This window comes from Trichosurus vulpecula, chromosome 6 (assembly GCF_011100635.1).
Source record: "Trichosurus vulpecula isolate mTriVul1 chromosome 6, mTriVul1.pri, whole genome shotgun sequence".
NCBI classification, from domain to species: domain Eukaryota; kingdom Metazoa; phylum Chordata; class Mammalia; order Diprotodontia; family Phalangeridae; genus Trichosurus; species Trichosurus vulpecula.
In genome coordinates, this window is record NC_050578.1 from 97119001 (window position 1) to 97145726 (window position 26726).

General features: G+C 36.8%; 1 protein-coding gene across 1 annotated transcript in view; it reads right to left on the reverse strand.

Annotated features, from left to right (window-relative positions):
- GUCY1B1 (guanylate cyclase 1 soluble subunit beta 1) overlaps window positions 1-26726 on the reverse strand; it is a 70873-nt gene that overhangs the window by 39724 nt on the left and 4423 nt on the right. The window contains exon 3 of the mRNA XM_036764893.1: window positions 31-131. Within this exon, the coding sequence (XP_036620788.1) occupies window positions 31-131 (101 nt within the window). The remainder of the gene's footprint in view (window positions 1-30; window positions 132-26726) is intronic.

A 26726-nucleotide genomic window follows, 5' to 3' on the forward strand; every position in this document is an offset into this window, starting at 1 on the left:
AAAAGTTAAAAAGAAATGATGTGTACTTACTGAGAACTTTGCTTGCTGCAGCAACCAGATCATATGTTTTGGAATCATCATATATTATTCTGACAAGAAACTGTCCTTCTTCATCTAACTGTGCCTCTTTTCTGGGGGAAAATTTTTAAAAAATAAAAGGAAAAATACAGTTACAACCAAGGCAGAGTTTAAAATGCTATACTGATTGTAAAAAAAAGAGACAGTTTTTAAGCATCTGAAACACCCCTTTTTATCAAAGAAGTTGCTAAAATTGATATGGAACTGAAACACTAGAGATCAATGAGAAACTCACTCAATTTACAAATATTAGGTTGTTATACATAAGAAATGCCTTGGTATAATTTTCCCTACAAATCTATGTTTCTTTTTTCCCCCATTATTACAAATATCATGCTAAGGGGGTCATTGAGTCACAAAGAATGCTAAAAATATAAGCATACATACAAAAAATATCTCTTGATGACGGTAACAATGAAAACACTGGGTTTCTGAGCATGACAATTAATATGCTCATTTTAATCCACAAACCATTCTGTGCCGTTCAAACAGGATCTCAATATAACACAATGTTATGCTGAAAGAAATGAGAGATATGAGGAATACAGAGAAACATGGAAAGACTTATATGAACTGATGTAGAATGATAAAAGCAAAACCAGGAGGAAAATATACACAGGGACTATGATGACATACTCTGAGTAATTCTAATGTTTAATTTTAGAAACAGAGGACATATGCTGAAACATACTTCCCTCTTCTTGTCACTAAGGTAAGGGGCAACAGATACAGAATGTGACATACATCATCAGACACAGTCAATACATCAGATGGCTTTGCTTAACTGTTTTTCTTCCTTACTAGGAGTTAAATTTTGGATGGGGAAAGGGAATTTGTTTGGAAATGACTGTGACAAAAAAAAACCAAAGGCATCAATAAAATTTAGTACAAAGAGGATCACTGTGCAAATATTTTTTTTATTATCATTTTAAAAGCCAAATGTTCAAAGTCTAAATTCCTACTGTTATAAAAACAAATAAACTGTAACCTTATAAATAGAATGGTTAGAAATTCTAGCATTAATGGAAAGATATTCCAAATACCTTCCCGGATCAACACATGATTCTTGAATCGATGTAAGATAAACCTCTTTTTAAAAAATTCTGATAGGACTCTGATGGGATTCTGGATAAGTCACCTAATCTGTTTGCCTCAGTTTCCTCATCTGTAAAAGGGCGATAATAATTGCACCTACCTTTCATGGTGGTTGTGAGGATTAAAGTAGATAATAATGTGAAGTGCTTAGAACAGTGCCTGGCACACAGTAAGTATTATATAAATGTTAGCTATTATTAAATGTCCTAGAATTCTTAAAGAGACAGTGTTCTAGAGACAGAGTAAGAGGAAGAAGGGGAACCTCAAGGGCTGAGCTAAAAAAATGGTTACTTCCTTTATTCTGAGTTGCTAAAACCACATTTAACAAGCAAAGCATCTCTCAATTTATTACTAGTCTTGACTTTCAGCTAATTAATTTCCAGACAGGATCTGCATACATCTGAAAATATTCTGGAAAATAACTAGAATAAAATAAAAACTATTGTTTCTTCTTTTAATAGACATCTGCACTTTCCCCCATTGAAGTGCTTAAGAAAGAATATTGATTACTGTAGGGAAAAATTCTATTTACATGATATGTTAATCAAAACTGGCTTAGTCAAAAATCCTTTCTTGGTACCATTTATGGATCTGTAAAATGAAAGGACTGCGCTAGACGATCGTTACAGTTTCATTCAGCTTTATTATATTAAGAGTGTACTTTAATTGAACACATTTGAAGATCAATTCACCATGTACTCCTGACCAGAGGAAAGCTGCAAGATACCAGCAACCATTGACAAAAACGGTAATTCATGGTGATAGATGTTCAAGATGGCTCTTAGTAATAAGTTTTTGGAGTCCTAACGTGTTGTTATTGCCTTTTTTCTGAATTAGTCTGCCTCTTTCCTGAGTATTCATTTCTGATGGGTATCTTTGGAAAGAAATATAATATCACTACCACTAAAAATTCAGCTATCAATGCTCTGGTATAGACTACATCCTTCTTGAGAGCAACAACTATTTTTTTCCTTTTTTGGTTGTTTTTGTGTTTTTAGCATCTAGCACTGTGCCATGTACACAGTACATGCTTTTAAAAAATACGTTATTATTTTCAATGATTAAAAGTCTATTTCCTCTCTTTATTACTTTCCTTTAATCATTAAAAAACTCTAAACAAAAAGCGTGTAACAAATGTGCATAGCCAAGTAAAATAAATTCTTTCAGTGGCCACATCCAACAAAATATAGTTCTCATTTTGTATACTGAGTCTACCACTTTTCTATCAGAAGATGGGTAGCATGCTTCATCATGGAATCATGGTTGGTCATTGCTTTGATCAGAAAGCTTAAGTCTTTCAAAGTTGTTTATCATTCAACATTTTTTGTATAAATTGTTCTCCTTGTTCTGCTCCCTTCATGGTAGATGCATAGTACATGCTTGCTGAATAGTATAGTCTTGGTTATATTACTATAATTGATAAGTAAAGGCAAATTAAGCTCTTCTCAAGAAAATTCAATGCCAGGATGTCCATGATTCTGGGTTAGAGAGGTAGGACCTTTATACCTAATTTATCCCAACCTAGGTAAGGTAGGGCTAGGTAAAACAGCTTGACTAAATTTTCAATGAACTCTCACTCACGACCAAGCAAACTTGCAAAACCAATTTTATATGGTGATGACCTCCAGCCATATGATGGACCCATTTTGGTGTAGTTTGTCAAGATAATTTCAAGAATTCTTTTTCAATTATCTATGAGTCTAGATATTAGTGAACTACTACACTTCAGTCTTAATGAAATAAAATTCATTTAATTAGCTAACTGTATTTTAATTACTTTTCATACCAATTATAAATATTCAGATGATGTTTATATCAATCTTTCCATGGCTTTGACTACTCAGCTTATTACTCAGGACACAAAAACTAGAAACTAAAAGATATCTCTGTGTAAATGACCTTGGTCATCGACTTATTTCGCTGAAATAAGGAAAAATACATTTTAATTTGTTTCAATGAATCTATGATGTGATGTCACTGATGTGGGTAATCTCTCCCCTCCCTCCTCTAATAGGGACTGTTAATCGATGAACCAACAAACAATGACTAAATACATACTATGTATCAGGCAGAAAATGGAAATGTCATATGTTTGCAAAAGTAAATATTCCAGTTTGGGGGGAGGGGGGGGAGAGAGAAGGGGAGAGAGAGAGAGAGAGAGAGAGACAGAGAGAGAGAGAGAGAGAGAGAGACAGAGAGAGAGAGAGAGACAGAGAGAGAGAGAGACAGAGAGAGAGAGAGGGGGGGGGGGAGGGAGGGAGGGAGAAAAGAGAGGAGGGGAGAGGTGGGGGGATACACCTAGAAAGGCAGGCCAGTACAATATTTGAAAGGGTATTAAATATCAACAGAGGAGTTTATATTGTATCCTCAAATGAACAGAGTCACCGAGGATTCCTGAGAGAGGCAAGGATGTGATGATGTCACATGTCCTTAAGTATATTAATCTGCAGTTAGGTAAAGGATAGATTAGCAAGGAAAGGATGCACAAAAGATTAATTGGGAGGTCAGTGCAATATTACAAGCAAAGATGATAAAGACTCAAACTAGGGTGATTGTGAAGCGAGTAGAAAGACGGGTATAACCATGAGAGATGCTGGAACAGTAACAACAACAAACCAAAACAGGAGCCTTACCTGATAGTATATGCAACATTCCAAGCTCACAGCCTCATCTCTTCTCTGTAGTTAACAATGGACCATAAATACGTAGCTTCATTTTAGTGTCTTTTTTTCATTTATGGTATCATAGTTATTTTGCATATTCTTCTACTTATGCTTATTTCACTTTGTAAACAAGTCATTCTAAATATTTCTCTGAATTGCTCATAATTTTTTCATATAGCACATTAATGTACTATATGTCCATATATCACAGTTTGTTCAGTCATTCTAAAATCAAAAGCCACTAATGATTTTCCAGTTTTTTGGTACCAAAAAAGATGCTATCCATATTTTTGTGCTCAACCCTTCTATATGGGTTATCTCTTCCATTACAATGTGATCTCCTTCACAGCAGAGACTGACTTGCTGTATTCCTAATACTTAATATGGTGTTCTGTGAACAGTTGGTGCTTAAAAATGCTTTTTCTTTATTTATAAATTAAACTTTCCTGCCTTTGTGTTCCTTGGGGAGGTGGTTGATTCGATAATCCTTTCAAAGTCAACTGATAATTCTTTTCCTATATAATATTTTTCCAAGGGTTTTTATGTTTTCTCAAATATTTATTTAATCCCTAGTCAGCGCATCACTGGAATCCTATTATGGTCCTGTAATGCCAAACAGTAAAAGAGACAATGATAAACTAAAGCACGTTCAGAAAAAGACAACCAGGATGGTAAAGGTCTTAGATATCATGCCACATCAGAATCAATTAAAGAGCTGAGGGTGTTTAATAAGAAAAAGAGAAGAATTAGAGGAGACATCAGTGTTCACATATTTGAAGAGCCCTAATAGGGAATAAAAAGTGTTACTTTAAAGGATAAGATGTAGAACAATAGGAAAATGTTTCAGTGAGGCTGATTTCATTGGATCACAGGGGAAATTTTCCTCATAATTAGAAATATGAAAAAGTGCAATGGGTTACTCCTGAAGACAATGAATTCTTCATTCACTGGAGCTTTTCATTAAAAGGGTGGATTACCACCATCATGAATGTTGTAGAAGAGATTCATGCTCAGGGGTGGGATGGTCTACATTATCTCTAAGGTTCCTTGCAACTCTAGACTCAAGGATTCTTTAACACTCCGAAGGTGAATGTTCATTCATAATTATCAATCAACTCATTCTCATCTCCTGATTCCTCGTTCCTATCTATTCACCCACAGGGATTCAAGATGCCTGTGTATCCTTCTCAGAAACACAGACTTTGAAATAATCATCTGATTGTAATTATCATGAAGGTTAGAGAACTCAGGCAGACAAGACTTATCTGATGGTAACCACAACTGCTTCTCTTTAAAGCAGCATTATCTTCCTGGAAAGATTTTAGCACTTTAAGCATCCCCTTGAAAGGCTAAAATAAACAGATAATGGCCAATGCTGGTATTGGGACCCACTTGGAACATTTCTCTTTTATGACCCTTCTCTCCTTATCCAACGCTTGTTACAGCTCATCTCCTGTAGCATTTAACTGAAGCCCCACGCTCACTTTCTCTTCCCTCCTCCCCCCCGCCCCCCCGTCTCCCCAGGCACATATATCCTAACACTGAGACTGAAAGCTTGGAAGGATAAGGGCATAAAGAAGGACTAGTTAATGTTAAAAATCTCTTCAGGCCCAATCAGTAATCCATCTATATTTCACCTCTAAGAGCCCAATCCTCTTCCAGTTCACCAATAATCCTTTATAGGCTTCTGTATCCTCTAAGTGGGACCTATGAAGAAGAGGTAAGGAGGGAGTGTGGGAAGATAAGACTGGGCTTTGGCAAGAGGAAGGACATCTGGCCAAGAAATCAGATAATTTCAGAGAATGAATAACTGCCAAAAGATTGCTAAAGCTAAAAGGGATCACACAGATCATTTAGTCTAATCCCCTCAGTTCACAGGAGAATGTAAACTCCTTGAGAGTAGGGATTATGCTATTTTACAATTTTTATTCTGCAGGGCCTTCCTGGTGCTAGGTGCTACTTAATAAATTTTTACCAGATTCAATTATCTAGGTCACAAAGGGGTTAAGTGACCTGTCCAATATCACACAGTAGTAGAGCTAAACTGGACTGAATTGAATTGGGCTACTATACAGTTAATTATTTTAAAATGTAATCTTATGACTAATATGGAAATGTTTTCTGTGACTGCACATCTATAACCTGTATCAAATTGTTTGCCTTCTCAATGAAAAGGAAGGGGAGGGACAGAGGGAAAGAATTTGGAACTCAAAATAAAAAAATGTTAAAATTGTTCTTATATGTAATTGGAGAGAATAAAATATTAAATACATTTAAAAATAAATAAAATGTAATTAGGCTGGTTCTTTCAATCAAATCATCAGTTTTTAAAATTATGCACCTACTACGTGCAAAGCACTGTGTCGGTCACTGCCCACAAAAAGACAGAAACAAAACAGATCCTGCCCTCAAGGGGCTTACATGGTCCTACGTGGGGAGTAAGGGATATAGCATATTCTCAAATTGGAGGAAGTGGAGGAGGAAGGGAGAGAGCTGCAAGAAACAGTCTAAGTTTTACAAAGGAATAAGTGCATTCATATTCTGAATTTGGATATAGTTTGACTTTTTGGTTCTAAAAGATTATTAACTTTCATCAAATTATATGGACTCATTCATTTCCTCATTTATTTATGCATTCATTCAACATCTATGTTAGTCATCTATATACAAAGCTCCATTTTAGGTTCCGTCATCATTTTATGCTAAGCCCACAGAGTCACAGGCTAGAGGTGTATGAAAAAATGCTAAGCTTCTGCGGTTGCCCTAAGTCAGAAATTTTCCAGTAAGGGCATTGCTTAGTTGGGGATATTTAACAATGGGCAGGAAGGCAGACTAATGTCAAATTTTTATTTTTAGCAATGATTTGGTAACAAACGAATTGAGTTTCCTGGGGTAATGGTTTAAAATAGGTTCAGGTGGTATAGATAGGTCCATCAACTAAAATAATTTTATGTGCTATCCTGGCAAACATGATGACTTTAACTGTTTCCTGGATGACTTGCAGTTGTCCCCTTTATCTCTGTTGTTACACTTTGCTGATTCTGTTACAGTGCAAGGGCTTTTTCTTCTGCAAGACCTGCCTGCCAGGGTTATTTTTTCTACTGTAACATCAACATTCCTCAAAGAAGGGGAAACAGGCCAAGCTATTACAATACCAAAGCCTTAAAGAGGGGCTTGTAGTGATACCTTGTTAAAGTGTGGAACACACACACACACACACACACACACACACACACACACACACACCCATACTTTCTTCTTTTGTTAAGGGAACTTGAGTAGAAAGAGTATGCAACTGAAGGAGCAGCTAAATTCCATAGTAGATAGAGCACAGGTCCTCCAGTCAAGAGGACTGAATTCAAATCCAGCCTCAGATACATACTAGCTGTGTGACCCTGGGCAAGTCATAACTGCCTCTTAATTAAAAAAAAAGAGTATACAATTTTCAGAAGACAACCTTTCTAATATACCTACAAGTAAAGTACAGTAGTACCCCACAGTAAACTTCTAGCTTTCATGTGGGAGCAGTTCTTTAAAAGCAATTTCCAAGTAAAACTGAAACAGAACAACAAAGTAATTGATGAATTAAGTCACCTTTGGATTTCAGAACCAAAACAATGTATTTCATTTTTAATTACTGTAAGTGAGGAGACAAAAATCTAAACAAGATTTTTACAGTGAGTGTTGTTTTTAAAAACAACAGCAGCTGGTTTACCACAATGATAGAAGAGTTAGTTCTCCACAGTAAACTTAAAATGGGGAAACTTGAATACAAGCATTGGGAGGACCTGGATTGGAATCCTAGCTCTAACACTTACAACCTACCTCTTTGAGCCTCAGTTTCCTCACCTCTGAAATAAGGGGGTTGAATTAAATGATCTCTAAGCATCTCTTCCAGCTCTAAAATTCTGTATATACAAATGATTTGCCAACTCTGAATAATCTTAAATTAAATACTTTAATTGAAAAAAGACCTAAGATAACTTGGGAGTCATATTCTATTTTGTTTTAAGAATATCCTACAATTTGTATAAAGAATCTCGATAGAATTCCACTAAGTGAACTTAAAAAAAAAAGCAAATTAGAACAAAACCTGATGAACATGTAATGGGATGTAGCTGATGACTGAGAGCTCAAACTAAAATATTTCACTTTGATCATTCTTTCCATAACTAAATCTTTCAATATTCATTAAAAAACCAAAATACTTATAATAATTTTCCTTGTATTGTGGGAATGGGAAAAGAGGACAAAAAAGGTGGTGGTAAAAATGTAGTAACCAAAAAAGGAGAGGTGGATTTCTGCCTTTTTTTCCTTTGTAAAGGAGGAAAGACCACTGAGAAAACTTAACAAGGTTTATAAGTGTTGGAAATATAATAAAGACCTTTGTATCACAGCTGATACAATATCAACATTCAAATCACTTTCAAAATTCTAGGTATTTTGAACTCCCCAAAGGCATCAAATCAAGGTGTTTTTTTTAAAAAAAATGTAAGTACCTGCAATCAGGTACTATCTAGAATTCTCTGGAAGCAATGACTAAAACAAAGCCCTGCCCTCAAGGAGCTTATGTTCAAATGGTGGGAAAATAACATGCACACAGATAAGTATATACAAAGTACATACTGTATAAATACAAAGTAATTTAAAGAAAATAGAATTAACAATTGAGGAATCAAGAATGACCTCTAGGAGGAGGTGGGACCAGGGCTGTGCTCTGACATCAGTGAGGGATTCTATGAGGTAAATGTGAAAAAGGAAGGCATCTCAGCAATGGGGAACCTATTACTTTGAAAAGATATGAAGGTGGGAGATGGTATCATGTATGGGGAACAATAAAGAGGTCGGTTTGAATGGATCATAGAGTTTGTTATGTAGAGTAAGTACTGAAAGCTTTCTATAGGAGTTTGACAGTATGAAAGGTAGTTTGGAGATGGTATGTGAAAGACTTTAAGTGGTAGGCAAAAGAGTTTGTATTTTATCCTATTATTGGGAATAGCGAGTCATTAAAGCATTGTAAGCAGTAACATAGTCAGATCTACATTTTTTGAGTTATGTTTTGAACGTGTTAAGTTTGAAATGCCTGGGATACATTCAAGTGAAAATGTTTAGGAGGCAGTTGGTAATGTAGGATTGAAGCACAAGAAATAGAAAAGGGGTAGGGATGTAGAGTTGGCTGTTGTCTGAATGTAGATGATAATTGAACCCATGTAAGCTGATAGTGGGCATGTAGGTGGTACAATGGATAGAGTGCCAGGCCTGGAGTCAGGAAAACCTGAGTTCAAATCTAACCTCAGACACTTATTAGCCATGTGATCCTGCAAAGGAGAGACAGAGAAGACATTTTTAGAGAGGTAAAAAGGAGAACCAGGAGAAAACAGTATCAGGAAAATCTAGGGAGAAGTGAGCATCCAGGAGGAGAGGGAAGTCAAAAGTGTTAAAAGACACAGACATGAGGATGAGGATGGAAAAAAGGCCACCAGATGTAGCAGTCAAGAGATTACTAAGAAATGTGGGGAGAACAATTTAAGTGGAATACTGGGCTCAGAAGTCAGATTACAAAGGATTGAGAAGTGAGTGGAAGGTGAGGACATAAAAGCAACAAGTGTAGACAACAACTTTTTCCCCCCTGGGGAGGTCAAAGTCAAATGAAGACTTTTAAATACAGAGGAATTCTGAGACTGTTTGGAGGCAGTAAGAAGGGAGTCTCACACTGAAAGGAGATGGTTGAAGGATTGAGCTCCTGGGAGAAAGAAGACTGATGGCCATAATGATCTTGGTAAAGTCCCCTTCTGAGTAGGGAGGGACTAGTGTAGTTTCTTGAACAGGGAAAAAGAATGTTTCATAGATGTGCACAGGCTATGAGATAAGGATGCAATCAAAGAAGTCTCAAAGGACTGGCATGTGGCAGGGAAGCCTTAATTAAGATTAGATAAAATAATTTCATTGTGGACCCAGTCTGCAGAGTTGTGTGAATTTCTTCCATCACTGACCAGTAACACTTAAGTAGAAGGAGATATAACAGATGGTATTGGTGGTGATCCAAGCAAGATAAGAGTTTGGATAGGGAATACTGGGTAAAGGGGCAATAATTTCAAAGATAATGGGCAACATCAAATTAACTTGGAAGGACCGAGGCGTTAAATAAATCAATTGATGAAATTTTTAAATGCTTTTAATTTTTAAAAATAATTTTATTATAATTTGCTATTTCCCCTATATGTGTACATTTGCCATAAATGCAAAGAATTCCAATCAAATGTAATTTTATTTTGAAATAATAATTTTTACCCTACTATCTCTGTTATGTACAAAGGTATTTAGTCAATTAATGCAGCTTGGTCCTTAAATTCTGATCCTTCTAGTGCAACAGCATTTCTAAAGAAGTACAAATTCTAAGTGAGGAGAGTGATACCACGGCAAGAGTTTATAGACCAAGAAAGTAGAGGGATGCACCAAGTGGAACTTGGGATAAAGATGAATAAGAGGTTTAAGAGGTATTAAGCACAAGAGAGAAGGAAGGATAGGTGATGATGGTCAAACAGAGAAATTTCAGTTTTGGATTGCAGAGGTAAAATACTTTTGGGTGATGAGGGCAAAGGTATGACCATCTTTGTGTGTGGCTGGAGTGGAGTAAAGGTGCTGTTGGTAGAAATTAAGGAAGTAAATTAAAGAAGTGGGAGAGAGGGTATTTGGAGAAACAGTAACTTCTATGCTGGTGTCCACAAGTAGAAAGTAGGGGTTGGGCTAAAGGAGAAGACTATAAGCTAGGTGTTGAGCTATATGAGACAAGCTGGGATCTAGTAGATAACTGTTATCAGGATCAGAGTAATAAATCTGGTTGTTGTGAACTTCAAAAGATGATGGTTTCTTAAGAGATAGTGGCACAGAAAGGTTCTGGAAGTGGCAACTGTGATGCTCCTTAAAGCAGAGTCTCACTCAATGCTGAATTTTTCTTTCTACTTTTAAAGAAAGTTCTGAGTGGGATTAAAGAAAGAAGAATTGGATTTAGGATCCCTTTAATAGGCCCAGTATTGGGGGGAATGAGAAAAGGAAACCCAGTTTTGGAGAAGGTGATCAAGGATATTTTATAGAGACCATCTGATGGGCATGGTAAGTATCCACTCTCCCCAAGCTCTAGCCCCATAGCAAATTAGATAACTGTATAAATCAAAGCACTTGAATTAATATTCCTGAGATTCCAAGGAAATGGAAGAAATATGAAAAGAAAAAGAAGATCATGAATAGAAATTTGTGAATGAACAAAATAGAGTGGGAGTACCGGAAGACATGATGGAGAAAGGTGGAGTGGGATGGGGACATTAGAGGAATGATGCTGATGTGGATGAGGATGAGAGTAAGGACTGGTAGTAGGAAATTGGAGGGTGGACCTTGGCATCCAACAACTCAAAATCACAAGAGGGAGAAGAGAAAATGTGCTAGCTAAAGCAGTTTAGATTGTTATAGGCTTCCATTGTAAGCAAGAGTAGGTCAGCACCAAGGTTTAGCTTTCATATTGATTTTAGATTAATGCTCCATCAGGTGGAAAAGAGATGAAGCCTAATTTTTTACTCTGGGTTAGTCCGGGATGCAAAGGACTGCATAATGAGAGACTTTGTAGTGGGTCTTCAATAGCTGTTAAGTTGATCATTCATCCTACCTCTAAGGACTGGACACTGAATGGGAAAACACAGGTAGAATTACACATTGGAAGAGGGCAGGGAGAATGTCGTATCACTCAACTTTACTATCTTGTATGTTTCTCCCCATGTGTATTTGGCAAGTATCAGGCATTATGATCTATTATAAAGAATGCTAGACTTGGTGTCAGAAGATCATATCTAGAGAAGGAGAAACAGTAAAACAGAAAGGTCCCATATACACTAAAACATTCAAAGCAAGTACTTGCACTCAAGTATTTCAGAAGAGCAAAAACCTTTTTCTAAGGGAAAAAAGTTTTAGTTGCAGGTATCCCCAGCTGTCTCTATTCACACAAAAAGAATTTGTCCTCCCTTTTGCCCTAGCATACATTTTAAGTCAGGCACTAAAACTTTCACAACATAAACTTGAACATCAACTTTTGCAACTTAAGATAATTGGCTTTTAACAAACAACATAGTATATCTATACTTCAAGTAATCCCATAGGTATGAGAACTATCCATTTAGGTTGCTCTCCCAAGCTCCAGCCTTGTGGCAAATTAGACCATTGTAAAGCTAAGTACCTAAACAAATAGTATCTCAGCTTCCAACAGAAATGTCTTCATTCAATTAGTTTATGTTTTTATAGAGTTTGTAGACATAAGAACTATCCAGTTGAACATTTCTCTGTCCTTTGTTGGTTTTTAAAGTAAATACTGCATTGCTCTCCAAATTAGGGATGGGGCTGCACCTATGTTTATTAAAAAATGATTTGATTTCAAAACAATTCTCTTCAAATTGAAAAGAAAAAGAAAAAAAAACCAAACCCCTGTTAAAAAACACAACATGGAGTCAAACAACAAAAACCACAAAAATAATTTTTCAATCAATTCATTGGTCATGTCCAAAAGATGAAAAGAAAAATTTAATATGAAATACAACAAACTGGCATCATCACAAGAAGTGCAGAGATGAGGCAGAACTTTCACACAAATCCTATATTGTGTGTGAATGATTACAGGGAATGGGTGAAAGGGAAGAATGGCTAGAAAAGAATCAGGTATGTCCCGGAGACAGCTCTAAATGGAAAGCCAATTGTTAAATTTTCAATGTGAGCATTTACACCTTGGAAATGGAAGAGCTCTAGAAACAGGGCTTGATATATCATCTTGCTGATTGTTTGGATGGAAGACAATGTTAATAATGCAGATTAAATTAAAAGTGTGCCATACATACACATATACATTTATATATGTGTGTGTATGTCGTCACTTAACTTCTCTGTAACTTGCAAACTCTAGTAAAAATAAAAGTTTGACCACAATCTCCTCCCTGAACTGTCTTCCCTTTATGTGACCACCACTGTCAAAATGAAAACCACATGGCAATTTTTCTTTTTAAATTTTAAAAACTACATTAAGTGTTAGGCACAGTAAAATGCTTCTGACAGAGATTTTCCAAGATGGGTCTATACCAGTGCTTCCCATACTTTCTGAATATTTAGATATCTATATGAATATTAAAAAATTCTCTTCTTGGGTTTGATCATACATTGAGCATACATTGATTGACAAAAGATAGTGACAGAATGACTAAGCTCGGAGCGCATAGGGATGCATGAAGTCTTTGCAATAGCCTCTCAGCCCTACAGGGAACCACAAGCCCCAAGTTGGAAACTACTGTTCTGTGGAGTATCTTTTAATACACAAATTGAGGGAAATAAGCAAGGAAATAACTTTTATCTAAATGCTCCTTTGTTAATACATTTAATTGTGCTATGCTTAAGTCCCCAAATAGCATTTGCAAATCTGATGATTCTCTGAGATCTTTTCAATGCTGTCCAAAGAGCCTCCAAACTTATATTCTTTTGCAACAGAAAGCTTTACTTTCAGTTTTCCCTCCTCAGACTACATCTGAGATACAGCATTCAGTTCTGGGTATCACGTATTAGGATTGTCTCTTCTGGAGTAATGTGACATACCAGGTAGAAAGTTAGCCTCAGAGTTGGAAAGACCTAGGTTCAAGACCTACTTCTGACACAAGTCACCTTAACCTTTCAGTGCCCCCAAATAATTATCTAAAACTACAAATTGAAGAGCAGGTGCCTATTTGCCTTGGTAGATGGTGTTTTCTCATTTGCTCTTTCCTACACCCATAAAGGGGGCAGCTAGGTGGAACAGTTTATAGAGTGCCAAGCCTGGAGTGACGAAGACCTGAATTCAAATGTGACCTCAGACACTTACTAGCTGTGCGAATCTAGGCAAGTCGCTTAACTGTCTGCCTCAGTTTCCTCATCTGTCAAATGAGCTGGAGGAGGAAATACCAGCACCAAAGGAAACCCAAACGGGATCGCGAAGAGTCAGACCTGAGCAAAATGGCTGAACAACAATAGCACCAGTAAAATCACGGGTCTAGTTAAATTTTTGAAAATTGTATCACATTCTGAGAAAGGAGTCCAGGATGGACTCTAAGAAATGGACACTGAATCACTGGAGGATCAGATGAAGAAACTGTGGTCTGAGTCTGAAAATCTGTGGTTAGGCTAGAGAATGAAAGCATTCTTCAAATCCCTGGTGGGCTGTCAAATAAAAGAGCATTAGACTTGCTTTGCTTGATCCAAGAGGGCAAAAGCAGGAGCAGTGGATGAGAGCTGCTAAGAGGAAGATTTTAGGTTGTGAGGTCAGGAAAAACTCCCCAACAGTTACAACTGATCTCAAGTGGAATGAGCTGTCTCAACTGGTTGTGGGGCTCTCCATCTACTAGAGGTCTTCGAGCACCTTTCAGAAATGTTGCAGCGGGGATTCCTGCTTGTAGAGGAGTTAATCTAATATCTGCCTCTTTCGCAACTCTGAGATTCTGTGATTTGTCCAAGGATACCAGATTTCTACCCGTAGGTGATTTTGACTGACTACACCATCATTTCAATAATATCGGTTTGAATTCAATTTCATCTTTCACATGGACCAACTGCATGAAAAATCACCAAAAACAGGTAAAAAATGTGACTGCTCTCACAGAATGGTAGAATAGACCTTTTAATGATATTGCACAATAAGGAATGGAGAATAATGTATTTGTTTCCAGACATAGAACATAGACCCGAGGCTAGTCAAGAAGGCTAGGTGGCCAGGCTGGGTGGCGAGAGGTCTGATGTCTGAGTCTTGGATGCTTATGGAGCAGCAGATTCATTTACCTTTTCTAACCAACTAGGATAGTCTCTGATGAGAAAATACGGGCAGGTAGTTTTCTGAAACAGGATAAGGACCTCTTTTCTCAACCAATTAAACCCCAAAGAACTTCATGTGTAGATGGCATTCATACGGCTGAATGGATCTCTCCAATCTTATTCTTAGACACAAGCATACACTTCCAAGAATCATACAGAGAGACAAAAGGAGGTGAGCCAGATACATGGAAACATATAAGTTAGGGAGTGCTTCTCCGGCCTTGTCCTTTTCTGAATGGTGGCCAATTTGACATATTTCTTCAGCGTGTTTATTTCCTTAAGTTTGTTTTCTTACTCATGACTGCACAGCATCAAGGACACTCATCATCATCTCTTCCCAGAATGCAGAGGAGACAGATGTGAGTATTCTTGGCTCTGGGAGGAGGGTAATTGTACTGAGGAAGCACTTTCACCTTTGACATTGCTCCAATGCCTCCTCTGCCCTAGTTGTGATGTCATTTAGATAATGATCTGCTGAGAAGTTTCAACTGGGTCCACAGTTTCATTGAGAAAAAATCCCTTAAAACTAAGAAACAATCTTTTCCATAGCAATAAAAGCTGGAGGAAAAATAATTGTAGTTTCACATCCCCTTCATTTTAGTTTGCAGAGGCTATTTAACACTTTTTAGAATGTCGATACTTATGATTTCATTTGTTCAGTCACTCAATAAACATTTATTAAGCACCAGCCATGTACCAGGCACTGTGCTAAGTGCTGGAGACACAAAGAGAGACAAGTGTCTGCCTCAGGGAACTCAATCTATAGGGAAGTCAACCCACAAATGACTATATAGCAATAAGCTTATGTATAGGAAAAACTTCAGATATTCAACAGAAGGAAGGCATTAAAGGGAATTAGGAAAAGCTTCTTGCAGAAGGTGTGATGTTAGCTGAGACTTGAAGAAAGCCAGGGACGACAACTCATGTTATATATAAAGGAGCTGAAGCCCAAACAGACTGAGTTGCTTGAGGTAACCCAGTTATTTAATGGAAAAACTAGGCTTAGAACAGGCAGCTGGGAGGTGCAGTGGATAGAGTGTCTGATCTGGGGTCAGGAATACAGCTCTTCCTGAGTTCAAATCTGGCCTCAGACTTACTAGCTGTGTGGCCCGGGGCAAGTGACTTAACCCTATTTGCTTCACTTTCCTCATCTATAAAATGAACTAGAGAATGAAATGGCAAATGGCCAGTATCTTTGCCCAGAAAACCCCAAATGGGGTCATGGAGAGTGACTGAAAAATGACTCAACTTAGAACTCAGTTCTCTTGGTTCCAGTCAAGGGTCTTTTACTATACATCCCTTTGCCACTAATTTGTAGAAACAGGAAACTCATTCTGGTGAATTTCCTTTCTAGAAAAGCCAGAATTCCAAGGAAATGCAGGCAGAATGAGCTCACTTCATGGGGAAACTTTCAGATCAGCTCAATAAGTCTAGAACCAAGACTTCCATCTCTTCCTTTCCAAATACATTAATTTGTCCCTTAGACCTGATTTAGTACAGCCTCAGTTGGACTGGGGAAACTCGTATCAACCTATTTTCAGGAAATTATTCAAGACTAACATGGAGACCTAGGATCTTACAGCTGGAAGGGACTTTAGAGATTATCCTCCAGTCCTGTCCCCTCAGTATATAGACAAGGAAATGGAGTCCACTGAAAAAGGTGATTTGTTCAAGCTCACACAGCTAACTAGTGACAAAGACAGCACTAGGACTCAGATCACTTGATTTGTAATCCGTTGTTCCTTCTACCATACAAGATAACTCCTTTCACCGACACTCACAGAAAGGGGCGTAAATGCACATGCTCCAGAATATTGTAATCCTAACCAAAAAAAAAAAAACTCTTCTAAGTTACAAAATCTACCAATTGATGGTCTTTTGGTCCATCTTTTAGATTCAATTAAAAAAATATTTCTTAAGCACCTACTATGTGCCAGGGACTGTGCTAAGCTCTTGAAATACAAAAAAGGCAAAGGACAGTCACTCAAGGAGTTTACAATCTAATGAATAATAATCTATCATCGCCTTTATCAGCTTAAGGTTTGTTCATAATCTGTAAATCAATAACTTTTTCTTCCTTACCTCTTCACCAGTTTTTGTTTTTATATTTGCCTTTTGCATTGTGAATGTGTTTACTTGGCACTAAGATCTTCTGAGTTTTCTTTGTAGTCTATTATGGAAAATATTTATGTTTCTATTCAACGATAATTTCATTAGGCAACAATTGTTTGGATTGAATTCCACCTAATAGAACTTTATGGGGATTTAAATTGTATCCAGAAATGTGTAGTGGAAAAAGCACTGGACTGGGATTAGAAGATACAAGATAAAGTCTCAGGTCTTCCATTTATTGCCTGAACTACCCTTAGTCAGTCAGACAATAAGCATTTATTAAGCACTATAAGCCAGGAACTATACTGAAAGCTGGGGATTAAAAAAGAAAAAAAGGAAAAAAGTAGAAAACAGGGTCTCTGCTCTTAAGAAGCTCACATTCTACCACAGGAGAGAGCATTTGAACAATTATATATATATATATATATATATATATATATATATATATATATATATGTAAATATACAGTGTAAATGAAAGGTAATCTCAAAGGGAAGAGCCTATCAGCAGACCTGGGGAAGGTCTACTATAGAAAATGGCATTTAGGATTCATTTTTCTCAACCTCAGTCTTGTTATCTATAAAATGGGTGTAATAGTACTTGCCTAACCCATCTTCTATCTCAGAAAGTTGCTGTAAGTAAACTGCCCTCTACATCCTAAAGCAGTTTATGTAAGTGAACTACCCCAATGTTATGAAAAACAGAAGCCTGCTGCTTCAGTGTTGTAACAGGGAGACAATGCATGCTGATATTCAGTGTATATTATGTTTTCAAATAACAAAGGGGAAAGTGACCTAACAAATTAGGTATCTGCAAAATGATATCACTGACTAGTTTTAAAACAGTGCTTATATTTATTCCTTCTGCCTTAATTGTATTAAATTTTTAGCCAAGATATTTGCAGTGCAATTTGTCATGTTTTTCATCATGATACATTCTTTGTAGTTCCATTGTTCTTAAATTGTTTTTTTGTTTTACCTTTCTTAAGTCTGAAACACCTCCCTGTTGTTGGTTCCTGGGCTGATGGGGTCTGAACAATGATAATGATTGAGTCAGTTCTGGGAACAGACCTAAAATCCTATAGGACAGAAAACCGCTGAGGCAAGCACTTCAGAAGAACTATGGATAACTGGTGACTATGACCATAATAAGGCAAAGCTGAGCAAAAAACTTCACAACTAATTACCAACTAAAGCTGAACAAAGTTCTATCATCTTAAAGCTCCTGTCAGTTTAGGCGCAAACAGTCAAAAAGTTTTCTTTAAGGAAAAGGAAAAAAAAAACCCAGCATTTTGGAAAACATTACATTTTGTTGAAAATATCTGACATTGTAAATAACTTAACTATTCTCAGCAACACAATGATCCAAGACAAAACCAAAGGACTCACACAGAGAAATGCTATTCTACTCCTGAGAAAGAAGATGGAGTCTGAATGCAGGTTGAAGCATCCTTTTTTTTAACTTAATTTTTCTTGGGGTTTTGGGTTTGTTCTGGTATGTATTTTCTTTGCAACCTGGCTAACATGGAAGTTTTGCATGACTGCATATGTATAATCTATATCAAACTGCTTGCTTTCTCAAAGAAGCAGGAGCAGAGGAAGGGAGAGAGAATATGGAACTCACAATTTTAAAAAATGAATGTTAAAATTTTTGTTTACATATAATTGAGAAAAATTAAAATTAAATGTAAAAAAGAAAAGGGAATACTAAGCAATAAAGAACGAGAGTTTTTATTTTTTAAAACAGAAAATATTTGACATTGTATTACTATTCTGCTGTATAGGAACACTTAAAAAAGCAAATACCTTGATTAAAAAGCTTACCTGTTAAATGTATAAAGATTACTGAATATGTTTAATACACACTATTTTTCATTAAATATATTTTTTCTGTCCTTGTCAGTCTAGCAGTGTTAGCATGGGCTGCTATGGAGTTGTAGAGAATAGCATTATATGAATTCATATTTATTAAATGGCAATTGTTATAGTAACATGCAAAAACATATATTAGAAAGGAAAAAGATCCTTTTCTTAATGAATAAACAGAAATGCCACCAATATTCTTATTCTGAAGGTTGAAATATTTAGCATAGAACCTGAATAAGAAAAAAATTCCAATTGTGATGATGGTGACAAATTTTTAAAAAAGCTATTTTATTGAATGACACCCATTCAGATTGACTACTTCAGCAGTGATGATTAAACAGGGTTTTATATTGTTGTATTCAACAGCTTGGATACTTTAAATGAATCCCAAATTAAGACAACTAAGATTACTCAAGAATTTTTTTCACCATAGTAACTGTTCCATTTATGAAATGAAACCTCTACCATATTTCTGTTATGCCTAATTCTTGATAAACAAATAAAAACTCTATAAGGATCACATGCTACAAATCATTGCATCACAGCTGAAAGGGAACACTGAGGTCATTTATTCATTCCAGCTGATTTTACAGATTAAAAAAAATGAGAATCAGAGAATTTAGAGGATTTGTCTAAGCTCCCAGAGCTGGCAAATGATACAGCTAGAATTTGAGCCTTCCTAGTCTGACTCCAACGGAGAGTTCATTCCTCTACATTCTGGAGCCTAAAGCTCTTTCCCATGCACCATTTCATCTGACCTACCTAAAAAATACTGAGATATTATAAAAACTGGCTAAGGCAGTTATTATTATCTCTACTTGTAGATGAAGAAACTGAGATGAAAAGAGGTTACATGAATTGACCAGGATTACCTAATTAATAAGTGGTAGGTTTGCTAACCCAAAGTCCAGTACTCTTTCCACAACACAAGGAAGCTAACGAACAATGTGTCATTGTTTCTATAAATAAATGAAAACCACAAAATCTTTCCAAGCAAGGCAAGCTTATGGCACGTCAAAGGTATTGTTTATTCAGAAAAAAGGTAGATAAGTGAAAAATTTACCTGGATCATTAATGCTTTCAGAAATTTCTCTCCTCATATTTAGCAGGTTATTTCTGTCCAAAATGATATCTGCGGAAATTCTCAAAACAGTTGCCTCCACCTCCTATTTAATTTTGTATGTGTTGACATGACCAATCTAACCCAATAAACATTTATTAAGTGCCTACTATGTGCCAGGCACTATGCTAAGTACTAGCTTAACATATGGCTACGATAATGCAGCTCCTAAGCACTGCTTATAATGACCAAGAGAGGCAGACTACCATTGCTAATTGTCATTTACTGGCCTCCTTTATTATGCATTCGCTGACATGTCAAAGAGCTAAGAAATCTCACCCAGTGGGGCAGAAGGTAGGAAAAGAGAAGATATCACTGGATCTCAAATGTTTTTTTTTAGTTAGGTGCACTGGAGTAATTTAAATGGGCATCAGGAAAAGAGGTTGTTTGGTAAAGGGTTTGAGATTATTGGAATTTGATGGTAAGTGTTTTTGGATTGCTAAAACTTCACTGAAAGAACACACTGATGGATCAGGCTATAAAAATTTAAAACAAATAATTTGCCTTGGAAACAAAAGAAGGAACTGCTTCGATATCTATGAGAGGCAGTGTCTCTAACACATCATCCATTATTGTCTTATCAAGGGATTTTTGTGAGAAAGCCACAAACTGCTGAGCTAAAGGCCATGGGAGGAATAGGCCTGAACAATCATACGTTATAACCAGAATATTGACAAAAACCCAAATGTGTTGTTCAGCATAAAAATAGCAACTGATGCTTGACTGACATCTACTAGAATAATTTTGTTGTCGTTGAGTTGTTTTGTTGTCATTCAGTTATTTTTCAGTCATATCTGACTCTTCAGGACCCCATTTGGAGTTTTCTTGGCAGAGATACTGGAGCAGTTTGACATTTCCTTCTCTAGCTCATTTTACAGATGAGGAAACTGAGGCAAACAGGGTGACGTGACTTCTCCAAGTTCAGAGAACTAGTAAGTTTCTGAGGCTGGATTTGAATTCAGGAAAATGAGTCTTCCTGACTCCAGGCCAAGAACTCTATCCAATGAGCCACCTAATTCCCTCCTACTAGAATATATATTGATTTAAACCCAAATCAATGATCAAACGGAGGAGCTTAAAAGCCAATTTCTCACACTGCTTCCCTTTTTAAGTTTTAGTTTTTGTTGTTTTAACTTATGTGTGTGCCGACATGTTTGGATCAGTGATTACATTTGTTTGGGGTACTCCCAGTATGAAAACTTCCTCTACCGAAGATGAGCAACAACTTGCTAAGAACCTAGAGGGTAGTCTGGGTCACTTCAAGGTTAAAGGATTTTATTTGTCCATGGGTATTGGGCTAGTTTGCATCAGATGTCAACCCAGGTCTTCTTAACTTCAAGGATGACCCTCTATATCCTAGGCCACCTTTTATCTGAATTATTGCTTAAAGGGGAAAATAAAATAAAAGGGTAACTGTGAGTTTCTTTTAAAAGAATTGGGAGTTCTCATTTCTATCAATAAAATACAATCCCTGGATGTGATAATAAAAATTAGGAAATAAAAGACCTTTTCATTTTAAAAACTCTCAGTGCTCAGTACCGGCAGTGCTGTACAGATGATCCTGAGATACTGGCCTGTCAGAAGTGAAATACGGCAGCTAGGTGGCACAGTGGATGAAGTGCCCACCCTGGAGTCAGAAAGACCTGAGTCCAAATCAAATGGGGTCAGAGAAGAATGAAATGATACAACAATAGAAGTAAAATATGAGTCTCTAGGCAGTAATCCCTTTAAGCTTTAAGCTTTTTAAAGGATAATTTTAGATTTGTTCACAAAAATCTGTTTGCTCCAATAATCCAGGCCTTTGGGCTTCCAAGCAGCTATTTCGAACATATTTCAGGATCTGAGGCAGCTAGTGGGGTATTTTAACTCATTTCAGCACACACTTATGCATACGGCACAACAAAAGGCACTGTCGATATGAAGATAAAATAAAACTCCCAGCACTGAGGCACTTTACATTTTCTTCTGAAGGTGGAGGCAGGGTAAGATGAAATATATAAAATCAAGTTTGAAAAAAGCTGATACACATACTTATATGGGTCTTGTGAATGTTGGTGAAGAGCTGTCCATGTAAACTGAGAACAGTGCAGATTCTTGCTCTTAAAGTACAAGATTTATAGTTTCCTCCAAGATTTGACAATGTTGCCACCAAACTTTTAACAGCAAAAGGGCAGCAGAAGAAAAACAAACATCTAAAATTTGTGCTTTCAAAAATAAGTATTTATTGAGCTATACTTTGCATGCCTGAGGATACAGAACAAGGTTCTTGGCCTCAGGAATTTGTTAAAAAATGGAGAAATAAATCAATGAAGAATAAAGCACTGAATTGTGAGGAACTACCTCAGAAAAGGTATTGTTTGGAAAAGCCTTCATAGAGAAAGTTGCAACTGAAGCTGAGCCTTGAAGGATAAAGAGGATTTGGAAAGTCCGAGGGAAAGAAGGAGGGCATTTTAGCTGCTAGGAAGAAGGAGATGGAAAAAGACTGCAGAGGTTGAGCGCAATGGTCCAACCATAGCAAATAATATGTCTTGGAGAAGAGAGAAAAATGAGGTTAAGTAGGTAGGTAGGATGAGGCGCAATCGTGGGGGACATTAAAAGACATGCAGAGGAGTTTAGATTTCATGGGGGAGGGAATGAATCATAGAATGTTAAGCAAGGAGGTGACATGCGGACTGCATTATTTTATGTAAGTTATTCCGGTAATAGCACGAGGGATGGATATAATAACTTACATTTATGTAGCTCTTTAAGGTTTACAAAATACTTCCTCATGATCACTTGGTGAAATAGTAGGTGGTACAAGTATCTTCATTCTCTTTTTATAGATGAACGAACTGGGGCTCAGAGAGGTGATTAGCCATGCTAACGTCACAGCCAAACATGCTGACCCCATGGATAATATATGTTGGTTTCTTATTAGAGAGGTAAAACCCAGAAGCAGCAAGAATAACCGGGAAGCCCTTGCAATAGAAAGAGTAAGCAATGACTATCTAAAGTAGGGTAGTGGCAATGGGAAAGGGAAGGAAAATGTGAATCTAAAAGATATTTCAAAGGAATACAGCACAAGACTTAATGACAGAATGAATTTATAATTATAATACCTAGCATTCATATTTATAAAGCACTTAATATGGGACAGCTAGGTAGTACTGTAGATAAAGTTTGGAGCCTGGAGTCAGGAAAACCTGAGTTCAAATATGGCCTCAAATACCTACTAGTTGTGTGACCCTGGGCAAGTCACTTAACCTCTGTTTGCCTCAGTTTCATCATCTGTAAAGTGAGTGAGGATAATAATAGCACCTACCTCCCAGGGTTGTTGTGAGGCTCAAATGAAATAGCATATGTAAAGTGCTTAGCACAGTGCCTAGCACATAGTAAGCACCATATAAACGTTAGCTATTATTATATAGCATTTTAAAGTTTACAAAGCACTTTTACAAAGATTATCTCATTTTGTCCTGGTACATGACAACAGCTTGGAAGGTGAGTGCTACTATTATCCTAATTTTACAGCGGAGAACACTGAAGCAGAAAGAAGTTAATTTGCTCAAGGTCACACAGTTACCAAGTATCTGAGTCTGAATTTGAACTCAGGTCTTTCTGACTTCAAGGCTGTCTAGTGCACCACTTAGCTGGCTCTGATAAAGGAAGAACCCATCATGGGAGGTCTCTAACTCAAAAGACTGAAAGAATAGTGGTACTATAGTCAGAAGCTGGGCTAAACCCAAGATGCAAACTTAGATAGAAGTGTTGCTTTTCTTACATATTTTGTGCTATTTGTCTCTTTAGGCATAACTTGCAATAATCCCTTCAATTTGAGTTGTGGTTCTAAGTAGTGTCTATTCCTGAACACAACATCCAAGTTTATTTTAACTGGATGGATCCCAAGAAAGAGTGACGGTTATATTTAGGTCAATAATTGTTACTTTTCTTTTGATTAGAGGGGGATCCAAAGGGGCAAGAATTTAAAACTTCCCAATGACTGCATTAACTAGGGCAAAAATGATTTCTGACTAGCCAAGCTAGCTATTATAGCAATATAGGGGAGGGAGGGTAGGATAGGAGAGAGGTGGGAGAGACAGAGACTTCAATGAGGGAAGGAGAGGAAGACAGAGGGAGAGAGGGAGAGAGGATTCATTCCATCCATCAGGAAGCTTCCATGGAGCAAGTAGGACAGAGAAACAGGAATTACAGGCTCTGGTATAATCAAGGAGTGTATCCCACTGCCTGTAGGCAAAACCAGACATAAAACTATGTCACAGATAAGACGTGTTGGCCTTGAAGTAGATAACCACTTGGAGAAACCCAGTCTATTCCAAATTCGTGACCTTTCATTATGTCAGACCTAACCACCACATACAAAACTCTATTTAGGAATTATTTGTCCTTTGTAGAGAGGGAGAACAGCTGAATGCTATTGCATGTATAGTTGTTTTTAGTTGATCCCTCAGTCTTTTATTCTCCAGATGAAATAATCCCTGATCCTTTAAATTTTCCTGAAGGTTCTTATTCTACAACTCTTTAATTTGTTTGGCCTTTCCACTTAAAACCCTCCACAAATTGGCTATGTACACTTATACTTTGTAATCTTAAACTGGACCTAGTGTTTTGTCAAAAACCTAACCCATTGATTTCCAATTCTTAGGCACCACAAAAAGAGCTGCTATAAATATTTTTGCAAAAATAGGTCCTCTTGCCTCTTTTTGGGGATGTCTTTGGGATATAAACCTAGCAGTAGTATTGCTGGATCAAAGGGTATGCACAGTCTTATAGCCCTTTGGGCATAGTTCCAAATTGCTCTCCAGAATGGTTGGATCAGTTCACAACTGCACTAACAGTGAATTAGTGTAACAGTTTTCCCACATCTCCTCCAACAACCAACATCTTCCTTTTTTTGTCATAGCCAATGTGATAGGTATGATGTGGTACCTCAGAGTTGTTTGAACTTGTATTTCTCTAATCAATAGTGATTTAGAGCATTTTTTCATATGACTACAGATAGCTTTGATTCTTTCGTACAAAAACTACCTGTTCATATCCATTGACCATTCATCAGTTAGGAAATGACTTGTACTTATTATAAATTTGACTCAGTTCTCTATATATCTAAGAAATGAGGCCTCTATCAGAGATAAATTTTCTCCCTAGTTTTTTGCTTTCCTTATAATTTTGGTTGCATTGGTTTTGTTTGTGCAATTAAAAAAATTATATAATCAAAATTATCTATTTTACATTTTGTAATACTTTCTGTATCTTCTTTGCTCCTACATTCTTCCCTTATTCATAAATCTGACATATAAACTATTCCTGGGTGCTCTTAAGTTGCTTATGGTATTGAGGAATGGCTAAACAAGCTGTAGTATATGATTGTAATGGGATATTATTATCCTATAAGAAATGACAAGCCGGATATCATTTTAGAAAACCCTGGGAAGACTTATATGAACTGATGCATAGTTAAGTGAACAGAACCAGTACACAGTAACAGCAATATTGTCCGATGAAGCATTGTGAATGACTTAGCTATTCTCAGCAATACAACAATTCATGATAATGCCAAAGGACTAATGATAAAGCATACTCTCTACCTCCAGAGAAAGAACTGATGGTTTGAAGACAGACTGAAGCATGCAATTTTTCAGTTTCTTTCTTTCATTTTTTTCATTCATTTGAGTACTCTTGTACAACACTACCAATATGGAAGTGTTTTACATAATTGCATATGTATAACCTATATCTGATTGCTCACCATCTCAGGGAGGGAGGAGGGGAGAGTGGAGGGAGAGAAGGATAGAATTTGGAACTCAAAACTTTAAATAAAAATGCTAAAATACAAAAACCTAACCTAGAGTTTCTGGAGGACAATGATTTTGTTTATTATTGGGGAGTGTTAGTTTCTAGTAGATGACTTCATGAGCTTCACAAGCTGTTCCTACAATTCCTGGTGCATCCTGGGATGACAGCGTGGTATAGAAGTGCCACCTCTGTTACTTACTAGTTATATATGACCATAGGCACATCACTTCCCCTTTTGGTTTTCCTTTTCTATAAAATGATGGCATTGGACAAGGTGATCTCTAAGGAGGGCCCTTTAAAGTTCTAAAGATATGATCCTATGAAAATAAAATTAGCTGGCATTAATATAACAGTTTAAGATTTTGAAACTCTTTATATATGTAATACTTTTTTTCATTAAGCTCTCCCACAGAGACAACTGAGACATCTATTCTATCTTCAAGTTACAAATGGAATATTGGAGAAAAGGCAGTTGGGTCTGACAGTCTGGAGTTACATTTGTAACTCCAAAGTTACACCATGAGACGTGACTATCTTGTGCTTCTCCTTTATGGAAGCAGGAAGAGAATTAAAAAAAAAACTTTGATCTAATAAAATCTATGAAAGAAAATGTAGAGAAGCCACATATTTCTTATCTCATTTGAACCCCAAAACATCTCTGTGAGATACCATCCCTCCCATTTTACAGATAAGGAAACTGAAGCATACAGAGAGAGGTTCAAAAAGATATACCTATGGTCACAAAGCCAGTCAAAGTCTGAGGTGGAATATAAATCCAAGTTTTACTATCTTCAAGATAAGTGCTTACAAATCAAATAAATACTGCTTCATTGTTGCTTTCTTTTTTGTTTTACCAAAGAGAAACAATGGCTCCTAGAAATACCGACTCCTTCAAAGCAACAAAGGAGTATGCAGAAAGGAAAAACAAAGTCATTGAACTATATTTAAAAAAAAAAGTCTGTCTTCACGGGCCCCTCCTGGCCTAAGGATTCTTCCTGCCTTAGCCTCCTAACTCCTCCCCTCTCCAGAAAAGGACAATTAAAAGTGGTGGTGAAAAGGTTACATCGTGGTCAAGAGAGAAAGTGGAAATTAATAGAATGAGACCTATTGAGAGCTTTTATCCATTTAGTG